Source organism: Penicillium odoratum (assembly GCF_028828045.1).
Source record: "Penicillium odoratum strain IBT 22623 chromosome Unknown utg000001l_segment0_segment0, whole genome shotgun sequence".
Classification (NCBI taxonomy): domain Eukaryota; kingdom Fungi; phylum Ascomycota; class Eurotiomycetes; order Eurotiales; family Aspergillaceae; genus Penicillium; species Penicillium odoratum.
Genome location: NW_026643143.1, coordinates 4,745,989 through 4,764,516, shown reverse-complemented (window position 1 = coordinate 4,764,516; position 18,528 = coordinate 4,745,989). Strand labels below are relative to the sequence as shown.

The 18,528-nt window shown below is 45.0% G+C and overlaps 2 protein-coding genes across 2 annotated transcripts; one reads left to right on the top strand and one right to left on the bottom strand.

Annotated features, from left to right (window-relative positions):
• Positions 1-12,484: 12,484 nt before the first annotated feature.
• N7520_001728 (uncharacterized protein) lies at positions 12,485-14,401 on the top strand (the record flags this gene model as incomplete). Its single annotated transcript, XM_057135663.1, has 1 exon — positions 12,485-14,401. The coding sequence occupies one exon, from the start codon at positions 12,485-12,487 to the stop codon at positions 14,399-14,401; it is 1,917 nt and encodes a 638-aa protein (XP_057001599.1).
• A 1,470-nt stretch (positions 14,402-15,871) lies between these two features.
• On the bottom strand, positions 15,872-16,471 carry N7520_001727 (uncharacterized protein; the record flags this gene model as incomplete). Its single annotated transcript, XM_057135662.1, has 2 exons — positions 15,872-16,120; positions 16,184-16,471. 2 exons carry the CDS (start codon positions 16,469-16,471, stop codon positions 15,872-15,874), a joined length of 537 nt encoding a protein of 178 aa, XP_057001598.1.
• Positions 16,472-18,528: the final 2,057 nt, after the last annotated feature.

The window sequence follows — 18,528 nt, the reverse complement described above, 5'->3', positions numbered from 1 at the left end:
AATCCAGCGCAAAATCCAGCGCAAAATCCTGCACTCATCCTCTACCAGACCAAGCACCAGATCAAGCACCAGATCCAATCCCCAATCTAACATCAACTTCTGCATCGCCTTATACACCTAATGCTACGCTAATTTCGGTAATAAATTTGGCATTGACTTCTACTTCTGGATCAACAAATCCTGCCCTCGTTTCTGCGTAAATTTCAAGGCTCAAATTGCTGTTGAAATCGACCTCAGAGATTCTGCCGAATCCCCCAAAGCAATCCACCCCAAAGCAATCCGCACCAAATCTAAGCTCAGAACCTCCTATGCGTACGAGGTCAAAGCGGATACCTGAAAAGTCCCAAGGGGTGACAGATAATTGCGAGCCTCCAGCTCGTCGGCGGCGTGTAGATAGTAGCTAAGCTCATTGTTAGGGCCTCCACGCTGAGGCTCCAAATTTATAGTAATATAGTTAATATGATCATTGCCGTTCTCGGATTAGTCCGATTTCAAATTTCATTTCAAGCGGCCAAATTTCAGGAATTTCGAATTCTCGAATTTTCGTTTTGCCATCCCTATAGAATGTTGATCCTGCAAACAAGGCAAACAAAAGGGAATCTCCCTAATCCGGTTAATAGGCCAAAGGTTCGGATTTTAGTCTGTCAGCCACTCAGCTGCATAGTCTTTGTGTGAGTGAAGTGCATACAGGAAGGATCGAAATCAGTCATTACCACTTCAGTCTCTTTGATTCTTTCCTGAACCCTGGTTTAAACCCCACGAAATCTGTACAGGTCCATCCCAGTCAGTCTGCGTGCTCAAAGCCATCGGTCTTCAGTCAAGGGTCGTCACTTACAGCCTATTCATGTCCATCCCAGTCAGCACTTGAATGTTATTTGGACCGTTCCTTGGATGAAAATCCCCATACCTGTCTCTCAGCTACTATATTGCTCGATGATTCATCCACAGGTCTTGCTGCCACAAGCACGGCAAAGACAAATGCCATAATAAGAGAAAATACCTTTATGTTGATAGGGTTGGACTGGTTGTGGAAGGTAGCTAAAGTGTTTGAAACGGTGGTCTAGAAGTGTACTATTGATAATGACATAAATATTCCTCTCACCAGAATTACTCAAGGAGGGAGATACTTGAGGATCTACATATTTAATATCTATCATGCAACCTCTATCATCTCCCTTGTATCACATAAGTTTTTATTTTTTATTTTTATGGAAGCAAACATGGACATATTATGCAAGGAGGGGTTTTACGTATCATTTCCAACTAACATTTAGGAATTTTGAGAAGGATTAACGCAGATTCACGTAATTATTAGAGCAGTACGAGCAGGATCTACATCTACTTCATCCTAAATCACGCAAGCATTGTCCCATTCCTCCATCTTACCCGCAGGCAGATGTCACTCTACCGTGACTGATCCACAGTTATATCCGACCTGGATTCCATCGTTGTTGCCAGGCAACGATATCGATTCCACGAAAAATATGTTATTTAGGTCTATGTGAAGAGATACTGCCTGAGTCTTAGCTGAATTACGGGCATATGCCCTTAGCCTCACGATCAGGTGACTACGCAGCGCTGAGGGAGGAAACTATATTGGCAGGCCTCCCACATCCAGAAGTGACTTGGTCCTCCCTGAGTCGGGATTAGCGCCTTCCAGGAACTTACCCGGCCCGAGCCTGAAAAACAAGATCAAGTGCATTACGCGATAATGAGCCTTATTCCATCGCCTTTCCCCCCGTTTCAAGCGCACGAAGGGAAAATGCGAAAGCTTATTCTGCTGCTTCTGTGGCGAAACCAACATTGACGATTAATTATCAGATCGGGGGGAAAGCTATATGCTATGATGTCTTTAGGCTCGGCTCGAGCTGATCCTAGGAAGGTGCTAGTCCCATGCCCCACGGAACCAAATATTCGCACAATATCGTGCTGTAGGGATTAAAAACTCCCACATCGTCTTGAAGCATTATTCAGATAGTATTATAGGGCCTCAGAGAGTGCTATCCTTGATTCAAAGATGTGCAGCATATGAAATTCTTGTAATTGGTAGTTTAAAACACCAGCTTATTCAGCCCCACTAAGCCCACAACCTTTTTTAAATTCGGCGTCCCATACCGAAATCGCACCAACTTTACTAGACATTGCTTGCATCACATAGGGTGACATCTAGATGCTGATCCTGCTCTTACTGCTCCCTCTACCTCAATTATTCTTTGTATTTACAGCACATAATAAATATTAAATAGTAAGGAGTTAATCATCCTGCTTCCCCAGTATGGCTATAGATTACGTTCATAAGAAGAACAAAGAAAATATGTGTGATGCAAGGGACAAGCAGGAATGTACAAATTGCGTCCTAAATATGTGGATCCTGCATGATCCCCGGCCTTGATTCATTGCGGTGATAGCAAAATTCGTTTTATCATAAATAGCTAATATATTCTTCTGATACCACTTGAATCAGTCTTCCCATTGAACCACCAAATCAACCACCAAATCAAACACGCCAGCAACATCCACAACAAGTATAATTGTCAATATGAAGGTGCTGTCTCTAGCAATAGCATTGTTCTTTACCGCATTTACGGTGGCAGGACCTGTGGATGGATCATCTGGTAATAAAATAGCTGAAAGACAGGTATGAAAATTTCCAACCATTGAAAATGATAGGTTGGAGTACTGACTAGGATTGATATGAATAGCCTGTAAGTGATGACCCTTGACTTATTTTTAAGATCGATGACTTGGAGTATATAGCGCTGACTGTGATGGATGTGAATAGTTGGTAAGTGATGACCCTTGACTTATTTTTAAGATTGATGACTTGGAGTATATAGCGCTGACTGTGATGGATGTTAATAGTTGGTAAGTGATGACCCTTGATTTAAGATCAATGACTTGAAGCATATAATACTGACTAGAATGGATGCGAATAGAATGTAAGTGATAACTATTGACTGAAGAGATATGCCTTTGAATATGTAGCGCTGACTAGGATGGACGTGAATAGCCCGTAAGTGATAACCCTTGATTTAAGATCGATGACTTTGAGTATATAGCGCTGACTGGGATGGTCGTGAATAGGCTGTAAGTGATGACACTTGACTTCAGATCGATGACTTTGAGTATATAACGCTGATTGGGATGGATGTGAAAAGAATGTAAGTGATGAATCTTGACTTAAGACTTATGACTTTGAGTATATAGCGCTGACTAGGATGGACGTGAATAGACCGTAAGTGATGACTACTAATCAAAGAGAGATGACTTTGAGTATATAGCGCTGACTAGGATGGACGTCAATAGACTGTAAGTGATGAATCTTGACTTGACTAAAGACTGATGACTTTGAGCACATAGCGCTAACTGGGATGGACGTGAATAGTGGGTAAGTTAGGACCCTTGACTGAAGAGTGATTACTTTGAGGGTATAGCCCTAACTGAGACGGACGTGAACAGGATTTAAATGATGACCCTTGACTCAAGACCGATGACTTTAAGCACACAGTGCTGACTGGAAGGGCCCTTTAGTAAGGCAGCCTTTCAAAAATCTATAGCCAAGGTATACTCTTTGAAATGCCTTGATTCTGTAAGTATTCCAAAGGATATCATTATCCACGAAATCGATCTCTGATTTAATAATGGATCCTATAGTATGGGCTCTACCCTCAGCTTTTGCTCTTCTTTTCTTTGTGACTTGGTAAAGGTTTTCTCCGAAATAGGTTTTCCTATACTGTTATGCAAATGCAAAGTCACTATTTCCTAAAATTCTCAGCTACGTTTCCCTTCTAAGCCACGTAGTAAAATGAACTTAATTATGGCATACCTTAGATATAAAGGTGTTTATAGCACACCCCGAGGGGTTATGGGTTAAGCTTCTCCGTCAACCGACATAGCACGAGTTCTTGGGGTCCCTCTATTGGCGAAGGTTGATGACTGGACGCCTAATGTATCCAGCGGCGTAGGCAGCTTGACGTAGGTGGCTTGCTGAGTGTCAGGTCATGAATGACACTGAGATGCGAGAGGGGAGGAAAGAGGTCGTGAGTATCCGTTGTATAAAGATTTCAAGTAATTTAACAAGTGGGACAGCACGTGATGACGTCTTACTCTCTGAAAACGTAATTACGGTCGAACAGCATGTACCAATGGTATGGGTCACGTCTGTGTACTTGTCTGGTTTTCTCTAGTCTCCACTAGGGATGTCAAAATGAAATTTCAAAATTTCGAAATTCCTGAAATTTGGCTGCTTGAAATGTAATTTGAAATGGGGCTTGAAATCTTGAAATCTAGCTAGTCCCAAAGTGGTAATGATTACCTTCCATTCTTCCAATCAAAACAGTCGAACGTAAAGCACGTGACATAGACATCATGTGTCATCTATCCCCCGCCGTCGCCGAGTTGGCCGCTTGGAATCATCTGGAACTCCTTGAGGCCATTCAGATACACGCTTCGACCTCGTCCGCATAAGATGGGCTGAATCTGAATTTGTTGTGGGTTTCGTTGAAGGACTAAGGGGAGGCTCCGAAGTTGGCTTCAACAAGGAGTTAAGCCTCGACTTCAACGCAGAAATGAGGGCAGGATTTGTTGATTCTGAAGCTGAAGTCAAAGCTGAATTCAATGCTAAAACCAGGGCAGACGTTGGTGATTACTCTGTTGGTTGCTCTGGTGGTTGCTCTGGTGGTTGCTCTGGCGGTTGCTCTGGCGGTTGCTCTGGCGGTTGCTCTGGCGGTTGCTCTGGCGGTTGCTCTGGCGGTTGCTCTGGCGGTTGCTCTGGCGGTTGCTCTGGCGGTTGCTCTGGCGGTTGCTCTGGCGGTTGCTCTGGCGGTTGCTCTGGCGGTTGCTCTGGCGGTTGCTCTGGCGGTTGCTCTGGCGGTTGCTCTAGTGGTTGCTCCGGTGGTTGCTCTAGTAGTTGATATGAGCCCCCTGATAGATCGTCTAGCACTTGGTTTCGCTGCAAAACCCTCTCTATCTCGTTATCCTCTTCTTGAAGGAGTGATTCTTGCGCAACTTCGGGAGGCCGTTCTGTCCGGAATTGTCGTTTATTGATCTGCACGAAGAGCAGTTTTTCAACGCGGTGGGGCTCGAGCCTATTTCGGACTTTTGTATGCTGAAGGTTCATCTGTGAAAAGGCTCTCTCCGCTGCCGCTGAATTTGCCACAGTATTGCAGAGTCGACGAGCAAAGGGTGCAAGAAGCGGAGCAAAGTCCTCCTGTATAAGCATATCGTAAGTAAGTCCTTCGTTTTAATCGTTGATAGTATAACGTACTGCCTCAAGCCAAAAGAGAGACGGGCTCTGGGCCTTCCAGCAGGAGGCATTATAAAAAGCGCCCGTTCTCTACCTGAATGACAGAAATTCATGCCAAGCGGAAGAGCTTTTGTCGTTGTTCTGTAGAGGCCGTAGCACACCTTCGATATAATTACGAGAGCTCTGGTCAACTTTCCCAGGGACTCTAGCGGGATCAAGATGATAGGCTACCCAGTGGATAGGCTCAAGCTGACGTAGTATTCGACTTTGCCAGCCTATGCCATCCAAATAGGACAAGAAATCGTCCTTAAGAGATGTTTGGGAAGCCAATGTTCGTAGATCTTCATGGAGATCTAGCCATCGCTGCGTTACCTCCATAATCGACGAGTTCCGAGCTTCGGACTCTTTTTGGGCAACATGTAGAGGCTTAAGGATTTTAATCAACTCCTTTAGTTGCCACCAGAACGAATGCGAGTTCGCTATCCGAATAATCTCCCTCCCCCTAGCAGTCGAGGTAGCAGGAGTGATAAGTGTCCACTCACAGATAGCTTCTTGGCAGTCGTGGAGCGAGGAGAGCATATTATATTGCGTTCCCCATCTTGTAATGACTGACGCAATAAGAGCCTTCCTATATCCCCACTTCTCAATCTGCTTTCCTTGCATCCTTGCGTACTCGAGTGGTGAGTGGTGGAAGAAGACGACTATTTCAAGGGCCGACTTAAATACCTCCGCAGCCCGTGGAACCTTCGAACCCTTAGCATCAACAATATCCTTCATGATTAACTGTAGGCCGTGAGAGTCACAGGGAATCATAAAGCAGTGTTTGAGCTCTGGTGTGTTCTCTAGCTTCTCCCAGACCGATTTCATGACAGAACATGTGTCTGTCGAGATAGAATTAATTCTTTTCCAGTCAATCGTTGTATCCAGTTGTAGTAGGAGACATTTGAGACTATTCAAGATCCAACCACTAATAGCAGGAGCATCAAGAGTCTTGTCTTCCATATCATTCAAGTAGACAAACCATGACTTTATCGGCGTTGTTATAGTCATCACTATCACCCGTTGAGATCTAATGTTAGTGGTCTCATCCACTGTGACATTTAAGAACTCAGTTCTCCGTAACTCTTTAATAACCTTCTCTAGTAGTTCATTATATGCTTCATCCAGCAGGTCATCGGCGACTCGTTGGCGGGAAGGAATTTGATACGTCGGGCGTAACGCATGGATAAGTTCTCGCATTTCTTGCTGTTCGAAAAGGTTGAATGGTCTAGCCCCGGTGAAACAGACCTGAGCGATTAGCTGATCAATGCTTCTGGCTGGCTGAGATGTAGAGAAACTTAGCAATTTCTGTTTCTTCTCTGCGGCGGTCTTGGGATCCATCAGAGCCTGTGCTTTTGTGCATTTATTAACATGCTCACTCTGGCGTGTAGTATTTTTGGCGCGAGTCTTCAAGCATCCAAGACATTGTGCTTGAGGCACCTGAAGAAGCTGCAATTAGGGGAGTAGAGGATAAGTTTATGAATTAGTTCTTACCTTTTTATCACCCTGTATGATTTTGAAGCATCTCTGAAGCTCGAGCTCTGAGTAGGAAACCTTTCCGCAAGGATGATTAGGAGCCATTTCGAAGGTGAGGGTGCTAGGAAGGGGTGAGACCTTGAGAGTATTCTAAACAAGCCAAAGATATATATTCTTCCACCTGTTGCCACGAGCTACAGCATACTTGATGAAGACAATGGCAGAAAAATGAAGTATAGGCCTTTATTGGCTATAATAGGTTACCGCTTCTGATGACTCAGCAGACGCCAGCCCCTTGAAATGTAATTGAAACGAGAAAATGAAATGAAATTTCAAGATTTCGTAATGAGTTGGCCAATTTCGTAATTACAACATCCCTATTTTTTTTAACTATTTTCATTCGTCAACAGGAAGGGTGGGGAAATCGGTCATTGCTTTCCACAAGTGGTACTTTGTCGGGCCGGTTTAATGAAGGTCCGGCGGTAAATTTGTAGCCGTGTCCCCTGCTTAATATGCGTACAACTTTCCACCTTTGCGAACTCCAGTCTCCTCTTTCAGTTAATTAGGCTTCGTTTGGCTTTTTACTGTAATAATAGATGAATGTGTATTTTTAATAATGCGCGGTAAGAGATATATAGGTAATGAATGCTCATCTAAACCGGTAGCTCAGCTAGAGGCATGATTGGGGCTTTGACGGCTGACGCCAGATCATGGCAGATATCGAGGAACTTATAGTGACGGTAGCAGCCGACAGATGCTGATTGGATCTCAATTCCGAGATCAGCTGATAACTATGGTGTAGAATACCTTTTCTGAAATCCGAATTGTTCAATAATTATCGCAAGTCGGAGCCAAGAGGTAGTGTTGAGACTTGCCGATAACCGGGACGTCCTTGATGCATACAATGGTTCGCCTCGGCCTTCAATATGAAAACGACCAGTAAATGCAAGTCCAAGATCCTGGCACGAAATCTCCAAGGAGTAGTAGGTCTGTACCGCTGGATGTTTGATATTGTTGCCACCAGCCCTGCTGGTTGCCGGGTTGCTGTCATCGCCAGTCGCACCTCAGATGAGAACGCTCGCGCACTATCAAGTTACCATGGCGTAAGCTTGCGCCATAAAAATAAAATGCAGCCTACGAATTTTAAATCTCTCGAAATCATCAGGAAAATCTGTTCATATGGGAAGTGTCATGTTTATCTCGAATCTACCCTGGATATTGATTGAGGTTTTTGTGGCAGTATTGGCTGACTTCTGTCTCTTGCAGGGCTATGACCCACCCCTCGCCAAAACTGATTTCCCAACTAGACTAAAATACGAATCTGTACCCAGCCTAGTGGGTTGTGGTTTAGAATTCAACTTCCATATGCTGTCAATAATAACTACATAAATATCTGAGTAGGTACTAGGGACGCGCTTTCAAATGACAACGTGACCGTAATTTACCGTCATTTTAACGCCATGATGATCAGGAGAAAAGTGTTGGAACGTGGTCTTTAAAGTACAAACTAGTACGGGTATGGCCAATTGAGTACTTGCGAGTGTGATTTGTTGAATAGTGTTGAAGATACAGAATAAATAGGGGCTTGGGTTTAGTAAGGTCGTTGGGAGCCTTACGATCATCAAGCAGATGAAATGATGCGTGTGAGCGACCAGACAAGCCGAAAAGTCTATAAATACCCTCTGCTACCCAGTCCTCTCATACAATTTCACTGCCTGACTTTGTCAGACTGGAGAAAAATTTTCAATTCATGGAGCCAACCGATGCTATCCTGCCAACAGACCCACGATAAGTTCTTCCACCCTTGATTCCTCCGAGCTCTTGTCGGTACTGACGCCAAAAGTACATACTATAATCACCCAAGTCAGCCAGCCCCTATTAAGCGATTAATGCGTTGCTTCTCTATTCCAACCCATGCCACCAAGCCAAGAAAAAGTAAAACCCATGTCTGGCGTATAGCTCCAAGATCCCTTCTCTATCCACAAAAACTTCTATGAAATTCGTCCACCTGAGCTCCAATGTCGAACCCCATTAGCTTCCTTGATCGTTAGAATGCAAGCGGCTCTTCCTGCGGGAGGTATGTCTATTCTTAGCCTGAGCTGGTTCAATGGTGTGTTGAGATGACAGACGATGCGACCGACCCGATCTATATACATTGAACCGCTGCATATGAGCGCAACGAGCAATTCACAATCGCTTACCAGGCCAGCCTCGATTGCTAGCCGAGATAATTTATTGGCCACCATCACTCGTGAGCCAATTATACCTTCTCGGGTCTAGTAGCTAATATCTGGCAGAACGTACCTCAGAGCGAGACCCGGAGCGTTCGATTATCATGAATGTCCCCGATAAGAGTTACGAAGCCATTTGCTGGATACCTCTACTTTCAAATCTACGCAAACGTCGCCGATGTCTCACCTGAGTCGAGAACTCTGGCAGCGTCCCAACAACAAGACTACAGGTGCATTGCGCCGCGGTTTCTCAACTGAAAATTCATGCCATCTCTGCAGCTATCACGGACGAGGGTCATTTGTGGCCAATCAGGTGTGTCCGCCAAGTGCCATTGGTTTAAGGACCGTTCCCTCCGATCGTCGGCCACCATATTGTGTCATGCACGGTGGAAAAATCTAGAATGGCCTTGCATACTGCTGCAATGACGAGCATCCGTTTGGTCGAAATCGGAGGTTCGCTAATCGATTCAAGCCAATTGCGATATCCGTGTGCTATCTCAGCAGTCTACTGGCCGCCGTGAGGTACGCGCGGAGGCGGTCAACAGGAGCGAAGGTGAAGAATCGTGAGTGTAGCCTTATATCCCCGAATCACACTAATGTATCCTGAAGAGCCGCTCGTCAAGTGGGGTTGGAAGTGCACACCTTTGGACGTACAGCACGCGTCTTTTACACTATCACCGCCTTTGCTGTGTCGCGATCCATCTCTTGCCCAGACCACTAGTCTCATTACAGGTTAAGATTATGCCAACCTGTTGGAGCACCTGTATTTATGGTATTGTCCTGTCACCCTGATACGCACTAATCATGCATTAGGGTTAGACCTGTATCTATAGTATTGGGTCGTGACCCACAGAACTCCACAACAATACAACTAATATACACATGCAACAACACAATCGGTGTGGAGAGCACGCCACGCTCATGGTCCGGCATCCCTCATTCGTTTTCTGCCGGATAAGCATGCTCGTGAGCTTTGCTCTGTCGGAGACAAGTTCTCCATCGGAGTTATATGCGGCCAATCCCGACCGAGACGTCCTCGGAACATTAATCCTAGGTTTCGGAATTAAATAATGACGATATCACTGCCGAGTTTGCCTCGGCTTCTCGACCTTACAGCATGAACCAGTATTAGCCCACAGAATCTTTATTTTTATTCATTTTAGTGGCATCAAAACTTTTTGCACACATCGCCGTCACAAGGCTTGTTGCTTTTCTTTCTTTTTCTTTTCAATCGAGTTCCGATAGAAAATGCAAATAGAGCTTTACAGTCACTGCATTGCATTCGCCTCTAAAGCCAATTTCTGTTCTAATATTTCAATTTCACCCGAGGCGTTAGAACTAATCAATTGGCTTTGGAGTTCAATGCAGTCCATCAGTCTTTGGAAGTTTCTCCTGCCAATATTCCTTGTGGTCAATTTCACAAATTTGCCACTAGTGTTCCACGTAAGTGTTCATTGAAAGGCGAATGACAGGCCCATAATTCCAGTCTTCTCTCTCCAAGGCCCTGCAAGTTCTGAACTGAAATTCCTGAGGTATCGCATCTTTCGCCCCATCATTCAGAGCTCGTTGACAAAGAAAAGAAGCCATCACTTATCGATTCGTCACAAAGACAAAGACTTGCCGTTGGTATTTCTTCCATGTGTAACGACAACATACACCCCACTCCTTGAGGCAGATTACAACCTCCACAAGTCGAATAGTACATATTTTACGGATGTTGATGCAAGCCGCTCTCATCTTCTGTCATACCTTTGCTATCGTGGAGTTTCAGTTGTCGATCAAGAGCTCGTTGCTGATTGCAGACGGGGGATAATAGCTGCCATAATCGGATCTGTTACCTCAAGCTTCAAGAAGAAAATTCGAATCTTCCAGCAGTACGAAGTATGACTCAGATTCATACATGAGACCAAAAGTTGGCTCTATATTGTGACACATTTTGTCCAAAAAGGAAGCGTCAAACAGACTTTCTACCGGAAAGACTTCTGGAAGGTGTACTGGGGCTGGGAGCGGGTATAGCAGGGACAAATTCGGACACCCTGTTCACTTGCAACTTCGATTTGGAAGTACGTGTTTATAAAGGGTAGGTTGACCGTGGAGCCTGAACGACTTCTGAGAGCTTCAGGTCTACTGGGCGAAAGTGAAAAGACGGCAGATCTTCCCCCCTCCATCGAGAAGGAAAGGCTCAGGGAGATGAAATATGCCAACGCGTGGGCTGAATTGGACCCTCTACACGAGGAGCCGCTCGAAGAAAGCGAGACATCTGACTGTGTACCCACTATTAGCAATTTTATAACATCGCGGGTTACGCTATCTCTTACCGTTAGAGTTCTACTTCCGTAGCACTTCATGAGGTTTTACAAGAAATTCAACTGAATATTACTGTACCTATTGCTGCTCTCGTTATGTCTCAAATGCACACTGATATATTATTCCAGTATAACTCAATCTTGGTGCACAGCATGGGCGAACCCATCGACATTGAACATTGTGAGGTTCTAAACATTGCGTCCTTGCCTTACTCGGTGTATTCTGTCTTTCGACAATGGGTCGTTTGTCGGAGACTAAGGCTCAAGAGGTTCCTGCTGTAAAGAAAGATTTTGTGATAAGGTCGGTGGGTTAACCGAATAACAGAAATGTCGGAAGTCCCAACAGTATTTCATGGCAAATATGGAATTATCTTGATATCTCGGCCCGATCTGGGTCAGCAGGATTGCAACGTGGGCCGTATCGCCAACTTATCTGGCTGTGATGGCATTTAGTCGATGTATGAGCAGACCTACGCGATCATCGAATTCATACCCGTTACCACAATGAATGCCTGTCGTTTCGCGAAGCTGGGCGAATAGTTCGCAAATAGTGGCGAGAAACATACCCCGGTACCGGTCTTCGGGCTCATTACCTAGATTGCGGGGCGTTTTTAGTCCGCAACGCAGAGTGAGGTAGGGAAACAGGTGCCGGGGATGGTGTGAGATGGTATGGTAGGATTATGCGTGGTATAGGCACCTTGGAAATTATTTCCGATGGTTCGACTTTGTACCTGATCTGCAAAAGCCTAAAATTGCAACGATTCCCGGCAACAGACTCAATAAGGTGAATTCATCAGAGCCGAGTAACAATTAATTCAACGGTGAATGCAATGCAATGCGTGAATATATACTTGGCTTGTGGATCTAGCAAAAGCTGATGATTAACCTCGGCTGGCCATATTGAGAGTTGGACATCATGATTCGTCATTTGAATTTGCCGTACCCCGCAATGACGCTATAAATTACGCCTCATTAGCTAATACATCTTGAAATTCGGCAACCTCTGCACACCCAACGTCGTACCCCCTTGAAGTGCACCATCATTCTCCACCCGGGTTGCATCCACCACGTATGCTTAGCTGAACCGTGTTTGTGATCTGTATATCACTGTCCCATATGACATTGAATAATTCCGCCCCCTCACCCCGACTTGAATGAGAAATTAAAGCTTCTTTGCACGGAACAAAATGGGCCTCAATTTCGACTCAACTGCTGCACAACAGCTAGCTGATATCGTTCCACATGGTCTGGCCATCCTCAATCATCAATATGAGCTAGTGTCTGTCAACTCTCGCTTTCGGGAGCTGATTATATGTTCAGACGCAAATTTTTTTCATTGCTGGTTGCAGTCGGTCCACCCCGGCGACGCTGATCGGATCGTTACTTGTTATAATGAGGCTTTATCATCTAAGGAAGCATTTCGTATTGATTTTCATACACAGATTCATGACACATGGTGTGTAATGACTTTGAATCCGCTCGTCGGTGAAAATCGCCCCCTTTTTGGTCTGGACGCCAATGGTGGATTTATCGTGACGGTCGCGGATATAACACCAGAAAAGAGGTCCGAATTTTCTCAGAGAAAGCTTGTCAAAGATGCGCAAGAGCACAAAAAGCAGCAAGAGCGATTCATCGATATGATCAGCCATGAGATACGGAACCCCCTTTCTGCAATATTACATTGCACTGAGGACATCATCGAGGCGTTGCATAACAAAGAAAAGCATGAAGTACCGCTTGCACGCATTGCCGAGTCAGCGGAAACTATCAGTCTCTGCATTGCGCACCAGAAGAGAATACTTGACGATGTACTTACTTTCTCAAAAATCGACGCATCAATGCTACTATTATCACCGCGAAGGGTGCAACCTAAGTTGTTTTTTTCAACCCCACTTTCTCTCTTTCGGCCGGAGCTACAGAGGAAAAATATTCAATTCGATTATCAGGTCGACTTTTCTTACGCAGAATGTGAAATTGAATGGGTTATGGCCGATCTTGACCGAATGGGCCAAGTTCTTATCAATCTTCTTTCAAATGCAATTAAATTCACGGCCAGATCCAAGAATGAGCGAAAGATTCGGGTCTCAATTGGTGCTTCAAGGCAACGGCCCTCTTCATACCCGCCAAACATTGTTTTCTTCAATTCGGACGAGATAGCGCTTGGTCTTGATAGAACAACCTCGCCAGAGTGGGGTGATGGACAATTTGCTCATGTCATGCTCGCTGTCAAGGATACTGGCATCGGTATTAGTGATCATGCTCAGATGCGGCTATTTGAAAGATTTAATCAAGCGACTCCAAGGACGGAAAGAATCTACGGAGGCTCAGGTCTGGGTCTAAATGTCAGTAGGAAACTATGTCATCTACATGGCGGAGAGATTGGCGTAAGTTCCAAAGAAGGGGAAGGAAGCACTTTTGGATTTTTCTTCCGAGTGCGCAGGAGTACCAATGCAGGCGGTGAAGGGGATTGCGGCAATAACCTCTCCGAACTTGACAAGTTGTGTCACGACGTCCAAGCGTTAGGGAGGGAATTGGCCAAGGTCGAAGGACCGACACCGGATAGTCGAATACCAGAGGACCCGCCACTAACTCATATCAAAGAGTTAAGACCGGGTGCCCCCCACGATAACAGAACGAGGCATACATATGAGATCGCAAGGCAGGCAACAACCGACAACAACGAAATCTGTCGAAGTCACATTGAGGAAAGCGCCAATCGCCGCATACTCGTGGTAGAGGATAATTTTATCAACAGAAAAATACTATTACAGAAATTGAAATCATTGGAATTTCAAGTCATGGAGGCTAGTAATGGCCAGGAGGCTTTGGATGTCGTCCAGAACAACACGCTCGATTGTATTCTTATGGACCAGGAAATGCCTGTGATGGATGGAAATTCAGCAACCAAGCGGATTCGAGAACTTGAGAATGGCAGTAATGCACACATACCCATATTGGGAGTGACAGCGAATGTCAGAATGGCGCAACAGGCCGAAATGCTTGATGCTGGGATGGATGATATCATTCACAAGCCTTATCGCACCGAAGAAATCGTTGGGAAGATCTGCCAATTGGTTCCTTCGAGGTGTCCAATCAAGAAGTGAAGGCATCGTGATAGGGGTTTCATGACGAGCAGGTTAGTGTGACATCGGAAACGCTAGTAAAAAGACCAAATAAATCATCAGCCATTATAAGTTAAAAATTTTTCGTTTTGACCACCCGAGAAAGGGTTTTCTTACCACTACGGACCGGTTTAGCTTCTACTCTTTCCACGCTAGTTTCCTATCGTAATTCGGTTATATTCGGGCGTAAAGCGTGGTAACACGCTGTAGCAGATCCCTGGGGATCTCTAAACACATCTTCACAATATACAATCAACACTCTCAATTGCACAGCCGTAGTACTAGTCAGTACGCAGAATCCCCTGCTCGAAATGTGCGCATAATACAGAGAAATCTTTTTTCACTTCTCACTTGGATAGCTAGAGCACTGTGAGAAAGAGTAGACCTTCTTTTTCACTTTAAAATCCAATATAACTCTTCGCGGAAGAGCTAGATTCTACCAGAATTTTGTGGGTGAAAATATTTCTTGCAAGACTTTGAGATGTTTTCTTCTTCTTGTAGAAATCAATAAAAAGAATCTTCTACCCATTAGAAGCGTCCAGCATCTCTACCACAAAACTCAATAGCCTTCTAGAAAATTCAATGACGACTTTGGGATATTCCAGCTGCTCTGAGATAGGACTTCAAGCCAGGAATCATACCGAAAGCAAGGATAGCAAGGCCTAAAATGAGGACGAGAGTTTTGAAGCTGATTCGGAGCATCTTCTTTTTTTTCTGACTTGAGCCTAGAAGAATCTTTGATTATGCTTTGCACAATTTTGACTTTATGATCCACTTACATCGTACACCCAGTCGTCTGTAGAATTGTGACTGTATGTTCAAGAGAAGTCTCACAATAATCAGAAGAGCTTAATTTTGATTCAATTTTCAATTCAAATTAGACAAACTAAAGATCTGGCCCCTGCTGCCTGTCCTTACAGCTTCATCTTTTGTGCGCGAGACATCGACTTTCGGTGAGACATTTGGCTTCATTTCAAAGCAGCGGACTACCGATAATCCCCGACTCAATATAGCTTGGGGTCCTCCAAAACTGCTGGGGTCGTGATACATTCAAGTGGAGGGTCCCTTGCGTGCTTTTACACAATTTGGCTATTTTCGAATACCGGTGGGAAGGAAAGCTTTCGGTAGAGCTTGAGTTGCATCTCGCCAAGACGAAGGTCTGGGTCGTCTGGGCTGGTGAATATCCAACAAGGATTCCCAACAAAGTCTAGGCCTCTATGGTGTTTCCACTCTGGCCGAGGCTTCGAGTTGGGATAGAAAATCCTCTTGTCAAGGGCCGACTGCGGCGTGCACAATGGTACGTGATAGATTTCGAACTTTTTGGGATGCAAGTGGATAGCTAGCCTTGTAATAGTGATGGTTCGTCTTTTCGCGCTGATGTGGACTGATGGATTTTCAAATAACTTTTTTTCGCAGTCCTTCTCGGGACGAACAAATACAGCCCAGCAATTTCTAAGAAGTGTAGGTGCAACCCTTGGAGGAGCTTGACTCAATGCGAGATACAATTCCAACACACTCAGTGTTGCCGGCGGGGTTGTCAACGCCAGCCGAAGCCCAAATAGACCAAGCACCATCAATGCTATTGGGGCAAGCAATGAGGTCATTCCCTGCGAATTGGAGATGACCATCGTTATTTGCCCAGCCTGCGCGCTCGCCGTTCCTAGGCAAAGCCTCTGTGCCAGTAGTGTATCCGATCTTACCCTGCCCTACTTGTCGATCAACGGTTAGTGGGACTCAACAGAATATGAGATTTTGAACTTAAACTATTTCAGAGGCATCAACGTAGATCTCCTGTTTAGAATCGGACTCGGAATAGAGATACAGGGCTTCTTCGCTTAGGTAGAAGGTGGCATATTGTTCCTCGGTGTTGTCACAGCTGGCATTCTGGGAAGGCAGACCAGCAAAAATGCCGCCATGTGCGGCATCGAAAGCAGAGTTCTGAACACTAGAGCCAGAGTGAATAGCGATAACACTAAATGGGTCAGACTTGGCGTCGGGGTGAGCAGTGACTGTGGCAAAGGATGTAGTGAAGATGACGTTCTTGATCTGCATGATGCTAGAGTGGGAATGAAAGAGTAGACAAATCGAGACGATAGAGATACGACTCTTTCAGTAGATATAGTTAGGAGGATTGGTTTCCAGCTTTCAGGGAAGCAGGCAACCTCTTTAATACCATTGAATTGAGGTAAGATCGCCATTTAGCTGCAAGGATTTGGCGACAGATGGAACTTCAAACGATGGTTTCAAGGTGAGGCTTCTTTGAATATTGTGCTTTTGCTCATAGCCAGTGGTGACATTGACTATTCAGGAATGAAGGGCTCATTCTTACTGCAGATAGGTCATACCGCGTAGCCAGCCCTGATTGGTTGTCCAGCATTATTTCAGGTCTAAAAGTGTGACAAAGCAAGGATCCATCTATAGGAAAGAGAATCCCGACCCCATTACCAAATAGGCTCAGGCTGGAGAAGAAAAGCGGAAAAAGAACTCTCATCCATTCCGATTAGGTTACCCACAGGAAATTTCCCACCCCCTTCTCCATCCTCTGCGTCTCAATTTTGCCACTTTTATAGCCCCAGCTATCTGTCTTTGTGCAATTGATTGGTGACCCGATTTCAGTCGTCAGTCATTCAAAATACCCTCAACTTACTCGACCAAATGAGGAGTCAGTGATCTTAATAGCTCATATATAGCTGCCTACAGTGCGCCGGCAAGCATACTTCCACCTGACTTCGTCCATGTTAGTTCAATTTTAAACCTGAGATTAGCTTCGTAGATTATTATATATTACACAAAGTGCAGAACCGGGTATTGGGGCTCATCTGGTTGTTCAAGAAGAGAAGAGAAATTTGTGGACTAGAAACAATCTTCCTCACTTTCAAGCAATTGTCATGGAGTCCTATTCGGTAATTGTCGTCAGAATAGCCTTAATAGGATAGCAGTAGGCAGGTGAGTAAACCTTAGACCCTTGTTTTACTACCTGGCATGTAATAGCACAGCCTCACAAGTGCATGTTACAAGAATCCTGAAAAGGCATTCAATGCCCCTAGGAATTTGAGACTCTTTGGAACTTATAAGTTACTGTGGGATCGGCAATGTTTAGACCAATGGCTGACTTCGAACCCTATAAGTAGCCATGCGACGTCACGCAAGGGGAGATCGTCGAATGCAACTATGGTGAAACCAAACGGCCTGTACAGATACTATCCGTGTCAAGCGGGAGAAAGCGGTCTGGGATTCCAAATATAAATAGGAGTACAGCTGGCAGGAGCCGGGGAGGAGTAAGCCTTTGGTCAGTCAATCAATTCTTCTAACACATCATACCAAATTATACCGTCTAGACCAAAACCTAGATCCTGGAAATACACACATTCCAAAATCCAGAATGGATTTCTCTGGTCACTTCATATTGATTCTCATTGCTATGATGACCGCGACCGCGTCTGCCTGCGCTGGTTAGAAACACACCCTTCTAATTCTATGCTTCTTGTATACTAATGACTATGTATTATACTTCAGGCTACAACGGTGCGTGTTCAGATGGATGCTGCGATGGATACTTCTGCGGAGATGATACCTGTGTACCTTATTGAGCAATTCATTTTGCGAGGTGGGGGTTATTTCTGATATTCCGTGATGGAAGGAAAAGGAGAATAAGAATAGAAACATTCTAAGCTGATGAACGAGCACTTAACATGATCCTCGGTCGCCCGAGCGACCCTATCAAAAATGTTCACAACTGATTGGCCTCCGGTGCTCCTGGGAGGTGCGCCCCAAGTGGGTCCGTAACGTTATGATATGACGGCGAGTAGTTGGCTAAAAGTGGCGCGGGCGGTGAGGGTTAGAATTCATTCCGTCTAGTGACGTAGGTAGCGTATTTCCGGTCCTGACCCGTTTTGCCGACTGATCACGCATTGTCTGCTCAGTGAGCACCGTGACTAGTCACGTAATCCCATTCGAGTAACTAGTTCCTGGGAACTTAGTTGGCCCTCATCTTCTTTCCTGAGGTGCGTTCAAAGTGGGCCCGTAACACTTGACTGAGCGAGCCTACCTAGCGCCTCCTATTATGTCTATATAAAGACCAGAGCCTGTTTAAGACCTAACGTTAACTG